Genomic DNA, 18,810 nt, shown 5'->3' with positions numbered 1-18,810 from the left:
TTCTTGGACATGTTTTGGTATGTCCCCTCAAACAGCTCCACGGCCAGGAGGAAAGAGAGCAAAGATTTTTCCAGGAAAGACATTGACATTGAAACCCAGCAGCTGGAAATTGGCAAGGTGCCCTCAGAATGTTGGGGAAGTGATTTATTTTTCCAACCTCACCACAGGAGCCAAAGCCCTGGCAGATGCCGCCATGCGTTAGCAGCAGCTGATCTGAGTGAGATCATTATTAATTATTAGTCACTTCTGAGTGTCTTTCTCAGAAACTACAGACCCTCCTGAGTTGCAATCAATACTGTGTACACCTTGCCCAAGGACCTGAGTGGCATGTAATTAGAAAACAGTATTGATTCCCGGCAAAGGGGTTGAAAATGTACAAATCCTTCACATAAAAATCAGCTAAAACTTCAAAAGCCTTGATTATTATTTTTATTTTTTTTTTTTTTCGGTCAAGAAAGAGACCGATGGTGAGAGTAAAAAAACTTGAAATGTTAATTAAAGTAGGGCTAGTTCCTGCCAGGAGCCAGATCTGTACACATAATTATTTTATCCTCTGTGCTAGCATTGATTCACTTGGGTTGAGTGTTGGAAAGATCTCTGTTTTGGGTCTGTAATCCAAATTATTCAGTCAGTTCCTCTGAAGATGTTTTCTACCCATATCTTCCTGTATTATTTTTCTGTAAAATAAATAATTACACGTCTGGAGCTTGACTATACCCCCCATTCCTTTCCCTAAACCTGCTTTTCCTCCTCTGTTTCAAACCATCTGCTCTGCCCCTCGGCCAGGAACTTCACTCACCCTCACAAGACCCATAGTACCCAAATCCTGCCTATTTGATTTTGGCCTAATTCTAATTTCTACTTCTAAGTTGGCGTCCACTCCAGTCCCATTAGAAGAGCTGGAAATCTGGATAGCTTTTAGTCTGTCTTCCTTTTGGCTGTGCCTCCATTTTCAGCAGCGATGATGAACATGGACTCTCCCACTGCCTTTGTTTCACTCATCGGTGCCCTGTCATTTTCTGCCTGCACCCCGAGAATGGCCTAGCCCTGCACTTCGGCTTCCAGTCTTGCCCCCTCCCGTGGTTGTCAGGAGGCCCCTTGAAAATGCAAGTCTGGTCATGGCACTTGACTGCAGAAAGTCCTCCAGTGGCTTCCTGTTGCCTACAATCTAAGGAGGACAAATAATTGTTGATCTGGAAGGGATAGATGTTGAGACTCAAAAAACTGTAGCTTATCTCCAAGCCTCAGCGGTCATTGGAAGACAGCAGGACCAGCGGATTGCAAGCGGGAGCCACATTAGGAAGGCCTCCTTGTTTGTGGGTTCTTTGGAGTTTTGAATGTCTGCTTGGTTTAGCTGGGGCTGTGACAGAGAGCTTTTATCCTAGAAATCTCTTTCCCTGGTTGCGTAAAGCTAGCTTGTCAGTGTGATCTGGTCACAATCCATGCTGTTTTGGATAATTCATAGGTTCTCAGCCAGGCAGTGAAGTGCTGTTGAGAATGTTAAAGGGGAATAGACCCCCCTGATGGGTTCCCCCAAACCTCATATTTGAGGAAGAAGAAATCCTAATGCCAGCACAGGGCGCCGAAACCAAGGGCTGCGGTGCTTCTCAAAAGGAGCGCTAACGGCCTGTGGTATAGGAAAACGCTTTGTGATGTGGGACGGTCCTGAGCATTATGCGATGTTCAGCATCCCTGGCCCCTCATACTAAGTGCCAGTCATGGCCTCTAGTCCCAGAGACCACCAGAAAAACTCCCCCATGCCCCTGCACATTCCAAATGCTCCAGGGATTGGGGAACAATACTGTCCCATTGAGAAACATTGGCTCCTGTCATTATTCCTAAGATGATCTCCTTTACTGAGAGCATAATAAAGAGCTGGGTTAATTTGTGATCTTCCTATCACTCCTGGTGCTTCTTCATCTTCTGTAATGACTGAATTCAGACTGTGGAGTTACATTGCCTAGCTTTGAAATCGAGCTCCACCACTTACTGGGGCATGACCTTGAACATGAAGATGACCTTCAACAATTGCTTAATCTCCCTGTGCTTCAGTTTTCTCATATAAAATGGGGATAATAAGAATAACTGCATCAACAGATTTTTGTGAAGATTAAATAAGATAAAGTATGAAAGGTGCTGACCACACTCTCCACTGTTGGGGGCATGGTGATTGTATGAGCTAATGATGATGAGTTGAAGGGTCTTACTTGAATGAGAAGTTGAAATTGACACTCACGAGTGACTACTCCAGAAAACAAAGAAAGGCGGCGTGATGTATCAGGTAGGGTAATGGACAGCGTCGGAGTCAATGAATTCTGTTGTACTCTCGGCTGTTAATTACCGTATGGCCTTAAATATGTCACTTAGTTTCAATGGATTTTGCTTTCTCTTCTCTATGAAATGTTTGCCTTAGGTGGTGTCGAAAAGACTGAATGACATGAGCATTGGAAATGTTTTAAAATCCATAGACTCTCATATAAACAGTTTGATGATACGTCATTAGTACCACCATCAGCCAATAGGGAGAATGCACTTAACAGCAACCAGGAGGAGTAAACCTGGGGAGTCTACTTGCATGGGAAATGACAGGGTATTTGCGTGACACTGAATTGCTCTCTGTCCCCCCATCCTCTCCAGCAAGTGTCCCCAAGAGCACAGGACAGAAAGAGCCTTTGGGCACGGAGGCAGCTATGGAGAAGGGCGCATGTCTGCGAATCTGCAGCCCTCGCTGCTGCTTTCCCCACAGCTCCGCCCCAGGCCCGTGTCCCTCATGGTTGTCTGCTTGTGGCCCCACAGCAACAAAGGCGAGAGAAGGAGCTGCGGAAGCAGCAGGAGAGAGAGCAGCGCCGGCACTACGAAGAGCAGATGCGCCGGGAGGAGGAGAGGCGGCGCGCAGAGCACGAGCAGGTACAGCAGGGCCCAGAGCCCACAGATGGCCCCAGCGGGAGCTCCAGCGCCAGCCGTCCATCCGTCCCTGGGGTGTGGGTCACCTTCTCTTAGGACTGCTCAGTTTAAGCAGGTTTTTACTCTTTCTCAAGCTGCTATTCTCACCTATTCAAGAAGTCAAACACACAGCCTTGGCAATGCCCCCTTGTTACATTGAGCCTCGCTTCCTGCCCAGGCCAAGTCCCCCGACATAACCTTGATCTTGGGTTCTCCCAACCCTGGGACCTACTTTGAAGGTAGCGCCGAAGCATGATAAATGAGCCACATGGTCCTCTTTCATCGCCTCAGAAGGCTTTTCTGCTCATGCCGTCTCTGGTCTCCATGCCTGAGATGGAGGGCCCTCTGTCTTTGTTAGAACCACGATCTGACAGCACAGTGGTGGCAGGGCGGGTCCCTTACCAAGACCGCGCCTGCGGGCGTTCCACAATTATTTTATTCCTGCGCTTGCACAGGAGCCTCGGAACTTGATAGCATTGTTAATTCCGGGGGGAGGGGGTGGCGCCCATAAAGAGGGAAACTGCAGTGAAAAGCTTGAAAATGTAGCTGGGTTTATTAAAACCGAACGGTCACAGCAAAGCACTGAGCCCCCTCAATCGGCTGTTGCAGGTTCAGGACTTGTGCTTTTGACTGCATTGAAGTGCTTTTGCTTCGGTTCTTTTCCTGTTTGGTGAGGAGGTGTCTGGGTTTTTTTTTTTTTCCCTCCTTCCTTCCACACTTTACTTGGCAGCTCTTGTCACCTAAAAGAAATTACCGGTTCTTTTTCTCTTTCTTTCTCTCTTTGTGTTCCTCTGAATGCTCTGCTGCTTACCTCTCCAGGAGTACATCAGGCGACAGTTAGAGGAGGAGCAGAGACAGTTAGAGATCTTGCAGCAGCAGCTACTGCATGAACAAGCTCTACTTCTGGTAATGGGAAAGCCGAGGGCCAGCCACCTGCTCTGTGTTCATCGCGGTGTCCCGGTGTGTGTGCGCCTAACGTGCCAGTCCACGGGGGGGGGGGGGCGGGGGGGGACCCTCCAAGCCTCGTGGACCTCAAAAGTCTCGTGGAAACCCAATACATTTCCTGACCTAGTTGGCCATCTTAATACGTTGGAGACCCTTGTCTTGCATTCTTTAGTAACTCCGTCTCTTTGTGAAACTTTAGCCTGAATCCAGGCTTATTACAAGTTCAGGCTGTTTTCGAGACCCACTGTGTTTACTGCAGAGTAATTTTTAAGGTCATTTGCAACATGCTGGAATACAATCACAGCAAAATGCACCTCTTCTGTAAAAACCCACTCAGCTCTGCAGTCATATTTCATTTGTAGACTATTAGCTTTACCCTTACGATGGGAACATTTTCTGTTCCCTGCTTGCTCACGTGGCTTCTTCTTGAAGTACTTTTTTATTATTATCGCCCTGCTCTCCAAATGAGCTGCTTGATACATTTTTTTTAACTGAACTTCTATGATATTTTTTAGCCTGTGCATACGCTTGCTAATGGTCTTTGTTGGTCCAAGTTTTGTGAAACAAAAGATGATTTGAGCAATATCTGTAGCTACTTATTTAGTTTTGTACTTAATTGGATATGTCTGAGTGGTTGAATTACTAAACCAGGAAGTGGATGGCTCCTTGCAGGGGTTGTGCGCTGACCATCCAGATGTCCTCATTATTGCTACTTTCTTGGTCCCCAGTCAGGGACAAGTCACCTTGCAAGGGGTGGTGTTCTATAGGGATTGCCATTAAAGCAGTAGTGTTTTTGGGAAACGCTAAGCCCCGGCCCCGTGGCACGCCCTGACATCCTTCTGTGGTTCTATTGGCTTTTCTTGTTATCATCTCTTTCGGCTCCATTGCATGCTTCTCCGATGATGGCCAGTGGTTTCCATATGGTGATTTGGTCTTTTCTTTGCTTCTCTTTTCTGGTCCGGGTAGGAATATAAGCGCAAACAACTGGAAGAACAGAGACAAGCAGAAAGACTACAGAGACAGCTAAAGCAAGAGAGAGACTACTTGGTGTCTCTCCAGCATCAGCGGCAGGAGCAGAGGCCTGTGGAGAAGAAGCCACTGTACCATTACAAAGAAGGGATGAGTCCTAGCGAGAAACCAGCATGGGCCAAGGAGGTAAGTGCGCTAACGAGTGTAGCCATGTCCTGTTGGCCAGGCTGGTGGCTCTAGTGAGTTCACCCAAGAGAAGCCGAGAATTAAACTAGTGCTACACAATTGGAAAACAATTCATCGTAAGAAGTGCATGCTTTGCTTTTGGAAGAGCCATAATTGTTATTTGCCTAGAGAATTGACAAGGCACCTTAATCCATTAGTGGTTTTTGTTTTTCAGGGATTTTTTTTTTTTTAAGCTTCATGGATATAGGGGATTTTTGTAAGCAATAGCAGGAAGTAGGAAAATCATTTTTCCCATAGGTGTCCAAGTGGGTTTGTGGCATGAGGATTTTTAGTGACTTTCCCCTGAAAGAATGTGATTTAATAAAGACTCAGGGAATTTTAAGTTGAATCCTTTCCTGTCTGTACCTGGACCCTGAAAGTGATCATTAGCACTGTCACTGACACCCCGTTGTCATGGTACGAATGGACGCCCGGTTGGTCCCAGACCTGTGGTTGTGGTGACCACTTCCGGGATCAGAGGTCATTTGTGTTTCTTTTGCAATTCAATTACTAGAGTGAGGACGGGTTTTCAAGAACTTGGCTTTGTGGTGAGCTGTTTTAAAAGTCTAATTAAAAACTATTTGGATGGTAGGAAAAAAAGGTGATAAGCAAATGGGCAAAGCAAGGAAATAAGATCAGCCAAGATTAACCATCCTCCCAAGAGTCACTGTGTCAGCTCATGTGCGTAACAGCCTGGTTTTCTGTTCTGTCATTGTTTGTGGCACCCAGTGATTTCCTTTATTTTCTTGTGAGCAGAGCTACTCATTTAAGAGGATGTTGGTGTTATTTTGTATTTTGTTCTTGTATCTTCAGGTATTTATAGCTAGAGCTCATTTCAAGTATCTAGACTACAGTCTTACCAGAACTAGATTTCTTACATAAGGTCCTATTTTTACAAAAATGTTTTTGTCTTTTTATATTTTTTTATTCTCTTTTATGTACGTATAGAAAATGCTTGAAATGATGTTGCCCTAATGTTAACGATGATTGCTTAAGGGCAGTAGAAACTGCGGGGTATTTTCTTTAAACTTTTTTGTATTCTTATATATTGTTTAAATCTTTTCTAATGATCATGTGCTATTTTTACAAAAATCAAACTTTTTTCTCTTAAAACTTAAAAAACTGAATCTGTAGATAAAATTGTTTGATTTCACATAAAGAATGTTTTTGATCACTTTCCTTTAGAGTCTATAAAGATGACTTGTATTTACCTATGTCTGTAACAGCTGCCTCTTTCTCTTAGATCAATAACTCAGTTTTGTGGTCCTACTCCCAGGTACAACACCGACCTTTTAATAACCCACCTGTTCTTCCAACTAAGCAGAATCACTCTGCTGTTAGACAGCAGCTGACATGCGTCCTGGCTGGCAGAGACGTGCCACCTTCCTCCACTGCTAACCCATTTTCTAGCCCTGCCAAGTTGAAACCCTCAGCTAAGCCACACTCACAGCTCCTGATCATGGCAGGTGTTCAGAAGGCTGAAAAACTAGGGTCCGCTAAGCTAATGCCAGGAGCACCTGCAGAAATTAATGATTCCAGATCAAGACTCCTGCTGGAGCATCACTCACGGAAGAAAGGTGGACCCGCTTGTCCTATTAGAGTTGGTCTTGAAGAACAACTGAAGGCTCAGGAAGCCTCAAGGACCACAGTGAGATCCCCAAGGCGATCTCGCTCCCAAGGATGTAGTCCAACTCAAGAGTTAGGATCTAAGGTCATTTGTGTGTCCTCTCCCAACATCTTCAAAGTGACAAGCCCCAAGTTGTCCATCACTGCAAGTAAGGAGGGCCTTAGAGACTCCTGTGGACCTCGGGGCAGGAGGGGCATGAATGCATGCATCCCTCCAAGTACCTCAATGCCTCTAAGAAGTGCTGCATCGCTAAATGACCTCTTCTTGATGCATGACCACATGGCCCTCCGTGTTCCCAGCCCCAAGCATGAGTTTAGGAGAGGGACACCTACAGAACTCATTGGAGAAGACCGTGATTCTTTGCAGAGCATCCCAGAATTCCTTCTTTCCCCTGTGCAGCTCCCTCATGCACAAATGTACCAGAAAAGGGGGCAAAGCCTGGAGCAGTCCCCACGTCCTTCCTTCCACCTCTACCCAGCACATTCTGATGTGAACTTAATCACTTTGACTCCACTGTTACCTAATTACTCTTTGTCCTCCTCATTGAGTTTCCTGGCCTATCCTCTCTGTTCAGAACTAGTTCACGGTTCCCGAGCTCTCAGAAGCCATGGCATTCCTGGGGGCCAGTCTTTGCAGATGTCAGCGAGGTGGTTTCCTAGACCTTCTAATTCCCCTGTGCTTCCTGGCCAAGCTCCTAGCAGTGAAAGAAACACAGCAGCTGGGCGTGCAAACAACCCAGCTGAGTCAGCAAGCACTCCCGATGTGAGGTTCCCTGACCATCATACAGCTGGGCCACCTCCGGTGGGTGACATCTTCCACGGTCCCTGGCTTCCTAGCAGCTGGTGCTCTTCTCTGGGCTTCATGCAATTCTAGACATATGTGGGAACATTCTTTTGGGATTCATATTCAGTCCTATCCTCCTGGGCGTGGTTAACGTAATCCGGCTTCCAACTAACCAATCTATTCATGAAGCAGTTGCCCAGTCTTAGAGTGGGTGTTCATATTTTAGAAGAGAGATGAAACATTTAGATCACAGAATGAGTGACGGTGCTAAATTTGGGATCGGAGTGACTCGTGTACAAATAAGAACAAATAATTGTCTGCTTTGGTTTGATTCATCATTTTCTTAACACCCACTTCTTAAAATGGGAACAAAACCGGGTGTGAGGGTCCTTCTCTTCTTGACCTTTTAATGCTTCTCGTAGCAATGTATGTACTTCTCGAGCACAATTTAAAGGTTTCTTTCCCTATAGCAGTGAGGTAGATGGAGCTGAAAGTAGCTAGACGGCAAAATACATTTCAAAACTTTAGATACAGACAGAATTTTGAGCCCAGCCATATCTTAATTATCAGCCAAGAAAAAGAACCTGAGTCAAACTCTCTTTAGGAATTAGATAAAAGGTATCCTTTCTTTTTCAAATGCTTCCTCTACCAGGCTATGAAATGGAAATTATCCTTGCCAGGGAGGATTGGGCAGCTGTGCCCATACCACGGGCTTCTGTGATGCAGGGTCCAAACCTTTTTTGCCCCCTATGCCCTTGAGACACCCCCCAGCCGTCTCCTCCCCCAGCAGCCTCTGTGACTTGTGCCATATTTGTCTTCTAACTCAGCTCTCTACCTCCTCCCCAGGATGGTTTGTCCCTCTTTGGTTACTTTTTCATCCCCTTATTTCTCTTCGTTTTTTCAAATCCACAGTTTTTCATTAGCTGGTGTAAGGTTACAGTGCCTCACCCTCGGTGATTTTGTTGCTTCATTTCGTAAAACATAGTCATCATCGCATTTCACGTTAGCTTTCTCATTAATTTGTTGGATGTAATAAGAAGGAATGAAAATACTCTGTCATTTGCAAATCTTGTCGAGCTCTTCCCTCTCTTTGTAGACAGAGTATTCTATCTGTCCTGATTGTCACATTGACTGGGATTTTCAGATTTCAGTCAGAGAGAAGCATTCATGTCTCTATTAAAAGGAGGGGTGGGGGCATTTTCACCCCTTGCAAATTCTCAGCCATTTCTGGATTAGGATGGAAGTCAGATTTGTTTCTGTAAAAACGTAAGTATGATATTCTGTTAAACATGAGCAAAATTTGAAGATCTTATTTTTCTCATTACCACTTTTTGCAAGATGGAGATTCCTTTTCTTATACTACCTTTTGCTTCTAATGGGGCAGATTCCTTTTCCTTTAAATGGCATGTGATTGGGTCTGGTAGTAATTGCGTGTGGCCCCCCCCCATATTTTTTTTAATTTTCATCAACACATAGCAGTGACAGAATGCTCTCTCTACATGAATACTGTATGAGATTGTATTTTAATTTTTTTAACACTCCATCATGTTATTACTCTGTGATGAATTCCAGTCATCTGGTCATGGTTTTATTTGGCAAACAATGGGCCAAGATGTCTCTTTATATCTCATCAGCCCACTGGACTCTGAAATCCCTGTATGTAAGAACTCCTCCAATTGGTTTCCCCTACTCTACACTGATGTGTGTTTTTTTCCCCTTTTTATATGAGTCATTTTATATATGAGGTCCCAGATTACCACTTAGTGTACAGCTCTGCCCCCTTCTTTCCTCAGTTTCTGCTTCACTCTCTTACAATCTGGCATAAGAGAGTCCTGGAAAGTAGTAAGGAGTTTGAGTTCAAGTTCTTCCGCCTCCTGGCTGGGTGACCTGGGACGAGTCTCGGAGCCTTCCTGAGGCTCAGCTTCCCCACCTGCACTCCCTGCCTTTCGGGAATGCCCCTGGGCCATCGTGTCTGTGAATATACCTTTGAAACAAGAGGCTCTGTGCAGATACACATGAAATCTAGTCTTCAACACAGTCAAATATTTTGTTTCCAAGGCTACTGTCACCTACAGGGAATAAGTGTTTTGCCTCTGTTGTTTCTGGTTTAGATTTCACAAGGGCAGTCCACATGCAGCCCCATCTCCCCGACCCATGTCTCCCCTTGATACACGCACCCTTCTTCATGTCCCATCTCAGCTTGTGAAAGGTTTGCCTTATTATTTTTAAGTTACATGCTCCATCCCCATGAAGACCTATACTATTCTCTGGAGTCATTGGTTAAGAGTGGATATTGGACAAGTAGTCCAGGCTCTTGTCTTCAGATGAGGCTCCATTTTAAGCATTTCACATGAATGAGAGTGTCCCCTGCTCTCAGAGGTGCCTCAGGAGAGGGGATATCCTCAATCTTGCTCGGTCACCATCTGCTCCTGTGGCCTTGCCAAAGAACAATATGACTCAACTCTTTATGTCACCAGTGGATGCAGGGTCCTAAAGTGTCTAATGAGCACTTAAAGGTTATTGGTTGAGTTCTTTCTCTTTCTTCAGTATTGCCAGTAAAAACAAAAGCATCAGTTGTTCGGCTGGAAAAAAAAGGAATTCCCATATGATTGTGTTTAATTCACCATATATAAATAAGCTTTTAAGTAAGGCCTTCTAGGCCTTCATAGACCCCATGGATGCTGCATCATATAAAATATAAAAATGCACCCATATGACATCATAAATACATTCTTGCTGTCGACATCTAAAAAATTACTGCTATAATTTTGTTTTGAAATTTTTCTCTCAGCAGCTATCATTCATTATTGCTAAGTGAGACATTGTACACTATGAATTGCTGTCAATGTACAAAGTAATTTAACAATTGACATTGGTATGTTTCCTTTTATACATGTTTAAACACATTTTTATTTATTTTGAGAAATTTTTTGAAATCCTGTAATCAACAAATTTATTTTCAGGTCTTCTGTGTTTATATAGCCTTTATGCGTCTCAGAGGCCTTAGACATCACTTCTATAGAACCCCATGGACAACACAGCCAGGCCTGGAGCAGAATTTTATTTCTGAGACCACAATTATGTTTCTTTTTTCTCCCTATAATGCGGCAACACATAGGAAAGCATTTCTGCAGAGGTGATCTAAACCTCTCCAAATTTTAGTTTTGATGTTAAATGATCCTTTTAATAAGGAAAAAAAAATTACTTTTGTACTAAAATTGATCAGTCTGTCCTAATCTTATTCTCTATATTCACTGATAATCCCTTCAAGTATAAAATCCTTCATAACAGATATCTTTTGTTGTCATGGTCCGGCACCTTGACACTCTGTGTTTGTTGCTACTAGAACATTCTTTTTTGGTGGTACTTCTGACATTTGACATCTCTTTGGAACAGGGGGTTGGAGCAGAGACTCAGCTTATAGATTTATTTTTAGTATCACACAAGACAGATGGACACATATCGTCATTGTACCCCAGTGTTTAATCACATATATCCTTATTCTGGGTGAAAAAAAAAAACCACTTTCTTTTTTTTTTGTCTCACTCACTTATCCATCTCCTTTTCAGTTAGTAGGAATAAGATGTAGGTGAATCAGAAGACAGGCCTTTACCCAGTATCAAAATAATCAGAAGGGGCCTGAGCTAGATACACCACCCAGCTTCTCCTTTGTCTGTCTATAGTAGGATGTTTGATTTGCTATCTTTGCTGCAGTCCTCATGCTGTTCCTTTGGTGCAAAAGCAGTGGGCAGCATTCTCTTCCCAAAAACTTTAGGACAAGCTTCTCTTGAGACAAAGTATGTAGCCAGATGGCTCATTATTACACCTTTCTCATAGATTTTCAGACTACTTTGGACAAGCTCCAACCCAGGAAATCTCACCAAATTGAATCATCCTGAAATAATTTGCAAAGCATAACAATAGATTATTTATACCACATATTTTAGAATGGTACAGCCGGACACATACGAGTGGTAGGATTTAGTATGTAAACCAGCTGATAGAAGGCAAAGGAAACTTTATACTAGAGGTACATTAGTAATAGTTATTCACAACTAACTGAACTCATTAACTGCCTATGAAAGTCAGCCCTTCAGTTTTCTGCCCTGTTCATTTCCCATGACAGCTCTTGAGCCTGTGCGGCCTGTGGCAAGAATACCTCCTTCATTGGAAGCTTGCTGCTGGCTCTTACCAAAAGAATTCTTTATCTCAAAGATGGTTTCTTTGCTCAAGATGGAGTCGTTTTTGACTCCACCCCTCAAGGCAGACTTTTTCTAGTGCTGTCCTTAATGTGCTGCCTCTAAGTGTGTGTTTAAAACTGAGTGTATTTTATAGCTTTAAAAAATAATAATGGCAAGTAGTCTCCACTCTGAATATCTTTGGCTCCTGACTGTTGGGTAACAGGTGGCTACGGTTTGGATAGCCAGGTATTTATATGAATAATTTATCTGAAAATTTATCTGAAAATGTGCCTGAATCTCTTGGGTTCCTTAGCTCAGACAGCAAGGGGCTTAGACTGTGGGAGTTTGGATGGTGACGGAGGTGCTCGTACATGTGATCTTGCTATTAATGATCTTCAGTGGAAATAAGAAAATGGCTAATATTTGACCAATTCCAGTGGTCTGGAAATAGTCACTTTCTTTTCAAGGAGTAAAGTATTTAGAAAAGCAATACATTGCATGGCTTGCTCTCAGTTGATCTGCCACTGTCTTGGTGGGACTTTCTCTTCTTTCTGGTCTCAGCTCAAAACTGGCTTTATTCTTTTCTTTTGCTCAGTGCAACAGCCAAATAATGCCTGCTGATGTAATACTTTGCCCACACGCATTCACAAAGTATACATGTTTTGGTTTATAGATCTGGCTTTTGGTAGCTAACCTTGTTTGGTGTGTGTTAAGCTTCTGGGACCTGAAGTCTCAAAAGCAAAGTCAACTGGGATGCCAATTGTATGTATCCTGCACAGCCATGGTGGGAGAGGAAATGTTGAGTTACCCCTGAGTAGAAGTGGGGGGACGGTCTTCTATTCTGCAGCATACCTTATTATGTTAGAATGTTTGTAGTTAGTATGAGGGCTTAAAAACAGACTTACTCTGTATATGAGACTGAGTCTGCCTCTAATCTTTCTTGTTTTAAAAAAAGGATTTTATTTATTTGAAAGAGAGAGAGCACAAGCCAAGGGGAGAGGCAGAGGGAGAAGCAGACTCCCTGCCAAGCAGGGAGCCTGATGTGGGGTTCGATCCCAGGACCCTGGGATCATGACCTGAGCCGAAGGCAGACGCTTAACCAACTGAGCCACCCAGGCACCCCTGAGTCTGCCTCTAGAAAGACTCAAAATGAAATAGGAAGGATGGGAAAGAATAGCTCTTTTGAATTTTTATTTCAAATCAGGCAGTGAAATGAATAAAGAGTTCCATACAGATATGTCTTGAGTTGCATGTGGCTTCCGGGACAGGCACTTGGAACCCTCATCAGTGAATCAGCAAAGGGAGTTCAGGCTCACACTGAAAAGTCATCAGGGTGGGTGGGCTGCCTGGCAGGTTTGGAAAATACAGCTGCCAAATTGACCCAAAAGAAATAAAGGACAGGATGGGATGGATCTGAAAGAAAAGTCCTAGACCTCTTGAAGTTGTCAAAGATCTTAAATCATGCCTTGCAGTGTACATCTTGTTCACTGAAATTTCCATTTGGAAATAGCTTCTGTGACCGTCTGTCTGCTGCAGGCATGAACTGAGGGGAATCTTCCCCATAAAAAGGGCATTCCCTGGGACCGTGAGCCTTTCCTGTGGAACCCTTCTGATCAGTTACCTGCTTTGGGCTGAGAGAGACTCAGCAAGAAAGGGGATGACAAGGGCAATGAAGTGGCCCCAGAAGAGAGAGGGTTGGAGGTGGGGAGAGAAGAGGGGAAGGAGCAAGAAGAAATGCCACGCAGGGACAAAGAGGGAGAAGGTGGGGAGAGCGAGGCAGTGGAGTCCAGGCTGGAAATGGAAAGATGTATTTTAGGGAGCAGGGAGACAAGTGAAAAGAAAGGGTCCCAAAGAAGGGAAAAGAAACAGTATAGGATGTCTGAAGACAGGCCAGCTCATTAAGGAAGCGCCTGAAACAGCCGCTTGCCTATCAGTAGGGAGGAAACTCAGGGTGAGTGGTCTTCCTTCCCCTGGCCCCTGAGTCAGCTCCGAGCAGTTTTCTGCTTTCCTCCCGAGGGGTCTCGATGCCCACCCCATTCCCTCGTCTCCCTCACTGACTCAATGGCTTTGTGACCGATCGGCAAGATGATATCCAATCAGTGCAAGGTAAACTCTTAAGCAGGTCCCAAATTCCCAGCTAACTGAAATAGCACAAGAATCTGGGGATCAGAAGGGTGATGGGAAAAATGCGTTCTGCGTTTTTTGAGCTAGTGTTTACTCCGACAGAAAAGAGCTTTTTCAAGAGTTCTCGATGCACAGCAGGTATGGAGAGTCTGGGCCCCTTAAACTGAATTGATCAGAGGGACACAAAAATGGCTGTGCAGGTGACTACAGATAATCCTTAGGAGGCAGTAAATCGGCTTCTATCCATCTAGCCACTGAAGCACCTTTCTTTCTTTTTTTGGCTTGTAGGTAGAAGAGCGGTCAAGGCTCAACCGGCAGAGTTCGCCGGCCATGCCTCACAAGGTTGCCAACAGAATATCTGACCCCAACCTGCCCCCGAGGTCGGAGTCCTTCAGTATCAGTGGAGTTCAGCCTGCTCGGACACCCCCCATGCTCAGACCAGTTGATCCCCAGGTACATTCTCCCCTTTGTTCCATCGGCCGTTTCAACAGGCTGTACAGTTAAGCTCACTAAAAGAATAGGGGATTGTAACTTGGATTCATACGTAGGGCCGATCCAACAATGACCCTTAATACAGAATCTGTAGTCATGGAGGAGAGCCCACTGGATCTGAAGAGTGAGGGGAAGGGGTGAGAAAGAAAAAAAGCACTCTCCTTAACTTTGAGCCAGCTGCAAGCTCACTTCTCGATAAACTGGCCTCTCCGGAGACCCATGGGAGTGTCTGCAAAATAGCAACAAGCATCCTTTTAGTTATAATTGTCAAGCTAATATTCATATAGATAGATATCTATCATATGTAAACTATTATATTATCTTTTGTTCATTGGGATTTGGGCATGATCTTTAACAAGAAAAATAAAATGACCTTGGATAAAATTGTGTCTCCTAAGCCAGTGGTTTCCAGAGGGTGGTCACTGGATCATTAGCATCAGAGTCACCCGGGAAGTTGGTAGAAATGCAGTTTCTCTGGTCCACCTCAGACCTCTGATCAGCACCTCTGGGGGTGTCTGGCAGTCTGCGGTTTAGCAAGGCCTCCAGGTACCACTGATGCACTCTAGGACTTGAGAGCCACTGCTGTAAGCTATTTAGAAAAGAAAAATGTTACTCCACTCCAGGACAAGTTTCTGGAGGTTTTAGAGGACTTCTGAAATTGTAAACACTGAATGTGAAAGAAAGTATGGAATTTTATGAAAAGTAAAGGTAATGGTACAACTGGTTTCACCCAAATGTCTTTGAAAACTCTTTTAAAATAGGTTTGTGTGTTGTGCTATATTTTTAAAATATGCTTTATTTTAATATTATTATTATATTCATGGTAATTAACATTAATAAAAATGTGATTGGTTACAGTTCTTTCCTGGTTGAAGCATAACATTCACCTGAACTAGACCTTGAGGATTTTCTCTGAACTCTAATTAATAACATTTCAGATTTCAGACCAAAGAGGGTCTGAAGAAGTGAAGGCAGGGCTGCTCCAGGGATAAGACCTCAAGGGCAAAAGGAACAGGGCCAGGCTGGCGGAAGAGGGCCGTAGAAATGCTCCCCAGTGGTCTGGCATTGAGATTTCAGACCAAAGAGGGTGTGATAGGTCCCTTGCACAAAGCAGATATTAGATTAGCATTTATTGACTTAACAGTTTAATTTAGAAAGTACTCTAGATGTTTCCCCAGCCGAGATTTATTGACCACATTCCACAGGCCAGGCACAGTGTAGACTGGGAGATCCCATGCCAGACATGGCTTCCATCTTCAGGGAGTTTACCTTCGTGATGGAGGAGGAGACGGTAACAATAAAGTGTGAGCAGTGTTAATGGTCAAGAGCGCTCTGAACTCTTGATTTGGTGATCTGTCTTAAAGAGCCACATTTCTACCCAAAGACAGCATGTCTTCCCTGCATGAACAATATCAACACATGCCAAATTATGGGGCTTACACCTCTAAAAGAACCATCCTGGTGTGGAGAGATAGGTAAGATCATGGGTGGTAAGAGCCAGCTCACCAGAAAACAGAAGAGCGTAGAGTTAGGTGTATGGACCAGGAGGTGAGTGATGGTTCCAATCCGGGCTCCCGCACGCATTAGCCCTGCGATCCAGGTTGTTACCCTCTCTAGACCTTCCAGTTTCACGTGAAAAAGGGTGAAAATGATTGTATCCCCCTCATGGTGGATGTAGTGAGTTCATAAGAAGTAAGATAGCCAGAGCAATTCTTGTTTTACGAGCAATGGCACTCTCTAAAGTCAAAGTTAAGGGATTTGAAGGAGGAAGCTGATAATATTAGAAGAAGAGTGCTTGTAGATATATTATACTGCTGACCAGTAAATGTCCCCTGCAAATTGCTATTATTATCATCACACCTATTTCACTGACTTCTTAGCAGTCCAGAGTGAATCAGTTAATTTTGGCCAGGCGCCCTGGGTCAGCCCTACACATGGCTGTAAATGGGAAATTTGGAAGAGCTTCTGAGGGCATGTTGGAGACAGCTATGATGGGCTCCGTGTCCTCTAGTTCTTATCTTCTGCTCTAAAATGGTATTTTCCCTCCCACTGAATGAGGTACTGGCTGATCTGTTTTTTCTTCTAATAATGTTGCTCTAATGTTGGTTTGCTGTTTAGATTCCACATCTGGTAGCTGTAAAATCCCAGGGACCTGCCTTGACCGCCTCCCAGTCAGTGCACGAGCAGCCCACCAAGGGCCTCTCTGGGTTCCAGGAGGCTCTGAACGTGACCTCTCACCGCGTTGAGATGCCGCGCCAGAACTCGGATCCCACCTCTGAAAACCCTCCTCTCCCCACTCGCATCGAGAAGTTTGACCGAAGCTCTTGGTTACGACAAGAAGAAGACATTCCACCAAAGGTAATAGGCTGGCATGCTTTTATCATCATCGCTCTCATCATCATCATTGTTTATTATTATTATTATCTCTATTCCAGACCCTTTATGGTAATGAGGAACATGAGAATGCCAAAGCACCACCCCTTCTCATGTTTGTTTTCCTCCTCATTCCCAAGCTAAGACTTGGATTGTCATCGATCACTTCTGACCTTCATTTTCCCAACAAATGGAGGCTCAGGTAGATTGAATGACTTGGAAACATTTATCCTGTATCCAGAATTAGAACTCTTAACCTCAAGCATTCCAAACCTTTTAAGAAACAGAATAATGGGGGTGCCTGGCTGGTTCACTTGATAGAGCATGTGACTCTTTATCTCAGGGTCATGAGTTCAAGCCCCACATTGGGCATATAGGTTGCTTAAACAAACAAACAAAAAAAACAAAAAAAAAAAGAGGGGGGCACCTGGGTGGCTCAGATGTTTAAGAGTCTGCCTTTGGTTCAGGTCTCAATCTCCAGGTCCTGGGATGGAGCCCCATGTTGGGCTCCCAGCTCAGTAGGGAGTCTGCTTCTCCCTCTCACTCTGCTTCTCCCCTGCTTGTGCTCTCTCTGTGTCTCTGTCTCTCAAATGAATAAATAAAATCTTTTAAAAAAAGAGAGAGAGAAATGGAATAATGGATATTTTCATCACCAACTGAAACTACATCTAGACAAATTGAAAACTTGCAGATAAAAAATAGAAAATTGATTTATTCCTACTTTTAATAACACAAAGTGAGACTGGATTGCAGGTGTTCAGAAGATAGTACTGCTCTTAAAATTGGCTCTGTTTAAGGAAAGCTCCTTCTAGCCCAGGTCATAATTTAACTCCTGGGCATAAAACTGTAGGGTGAAATGACTAGCCATCCACTGGACAGAGTAATCCTGGAGTTGGTTTCTTTTGGGTTTTTGTTTGTTTTTATTTGTTTGCTTTTTACCTATACCCATTTTTACTCATTCCAAAAGTTGTCGTGAAATGTGGCCATGCATCTTACTACAGACATCCTGGAAGTATTTCAAAATACTGGAGAAATTTTTGCATTAGATTCTTCCTGGCTCGAGATTCCCCTTTCTCTTGAACTTAGCATAGGAGGTTTGACAAATGGAATCTCCCACAATTTCCAGAGATCAGTGCCATTGTTGACTCCAGGGAAAAAAGAATACTTTTTACCCAGTGATTTTCAAATATTTTTCCTCCTTTTCCACTCAAAAGGATATTATAGCAGGATTTCCATGACTTTGGAAATGAATATAGCTGATTACGACTTTTTTTGTTGGTGCTCTCCTTTTGTGGAAGCAAGGATGCCATCAGAAAAGGTTTGTTAGGGAGCAAAGTTCAATGTCGAAGACAGGACAGGCAGGGGAACAGCATGAGAGCTGGGAAAACTGAAAATGGACAGTATTGGTCCACTCTCTGAAAACATGCAGGCATACATTTCTAACTCCAGGAGAAAATTTGACATCCGTGCAAAGATTTTAGGTTTTAATAATTTGTTAAACTCTTCTCTACAACTATTTAAGTTTACAAAATGAAAAAGGAGAAAAGGAATATTTAATTTGAGCAGGTGGGAACCCTGATTGGGCCATTCTGCTTCTCTTCACTGGACTCATCTTTCTAGGTCTTTATCTTAAAATGTATTATAATAACCAGTAAAACTTATATGAATGTTAAATATCATGTAACATATTAAACAATAATATTACAGCAAAGCACATTTTTTAAATATCTAGTACAAAATACAAGCCCACTTTAAAAGAGCCCCAAGAAATGAATGAAAATTGAAACACCTGACAAATGTTTAACCCAACCAGTTTTCACGAGATATCCACATTTCCATTTCCTGGTCACTTTTATAAAGTAAATATCATTCTCTTCCCTCATGTTGGACCCCTTTAGTACACTTTCATTATTAAATTTCACTAAAAATGTTTAATAATTAAAAGTGAGGCAGGGCGCCTGGGTGGCTCAGTTGGTTAAGCGACTGCCTTCAGCTCAGGTCATGATCCCAGGGTCCTGGGATCGAGTCCCGCATCGGGCTCCCTGCTCTGCGGGGAGCCTGCTTCTCCCTCTCCCACTCCCCCTGCTTGTGTTCCCTCTCTCGCTATGTCTCTCTCTGTCAAATAAATAAATAAAATATTTAAAAATA

The 18,810-nt window shown here is 43.7% G+C and overlaps 1 protein-coding gene across 8 annotated transcripts in view; it reads left to right on the top strand.

The window, feature by feature from the left end:
* Positions 1 to 18,810, top strand: part of TNIK (TRAF2 and NCK interacting kinase) — a 355,853-nt gene that overhangs the window by 278,649 nt on the left and 58,394 nt on the right. For 2 of the 8 annotated variants that reach the window (XM_081829570.1, XM_081829562.1), the window contains exons 13-17: positions 2,797 to 2,907; positions 3,763 to 3,849; positions 4,855 to 5,043; positions 14,086 to 14,250; positions 16,408 to 16,647. In XM_081829570.1, coding sequence (XP_081685696.1) covers positions 2,797 to 2,907; positions 3,763 to 3,849; positions 4,855 to 5,043; positions 14,086 to 14,250; positions 16,408 to 16,647 — 792 coding nt within the window. The remainder of the gene's footprint in view (positions 1 to 2,796; positions 2,908 to 3,762; positions 3,850 to 4,854; positions 5,044 to 14,085; positions 14,251 to 16,407; positions 16,648 to 18,810) is intronic. The other 6 variants (XM_081829593.1, XM_081829600.1, XM_081829588.1 and 3 more) reach the window with 3 other exon arrangements.

The sequence above is a fragment of the Leptonychotes weddellii genome, chromosome 1 (genome assembly GCF_054177405.1).
Source record: "Leptonychotes weddellii isolate Sample4059 chromosome 1, ASM5417740v2, whole genome shotgun sequence".
Taxonomy (NCBI): Eukaryota; Metazoa; Chordata; class Mammalia; order Carnivora; family Phocidae; genus Leptonychotes; species Leptonychotes weddellii.
Note: the sequence above shows the minus strand (reverse complement) of the source record. Positions and strands in the feature narration are given on the sequence as shown.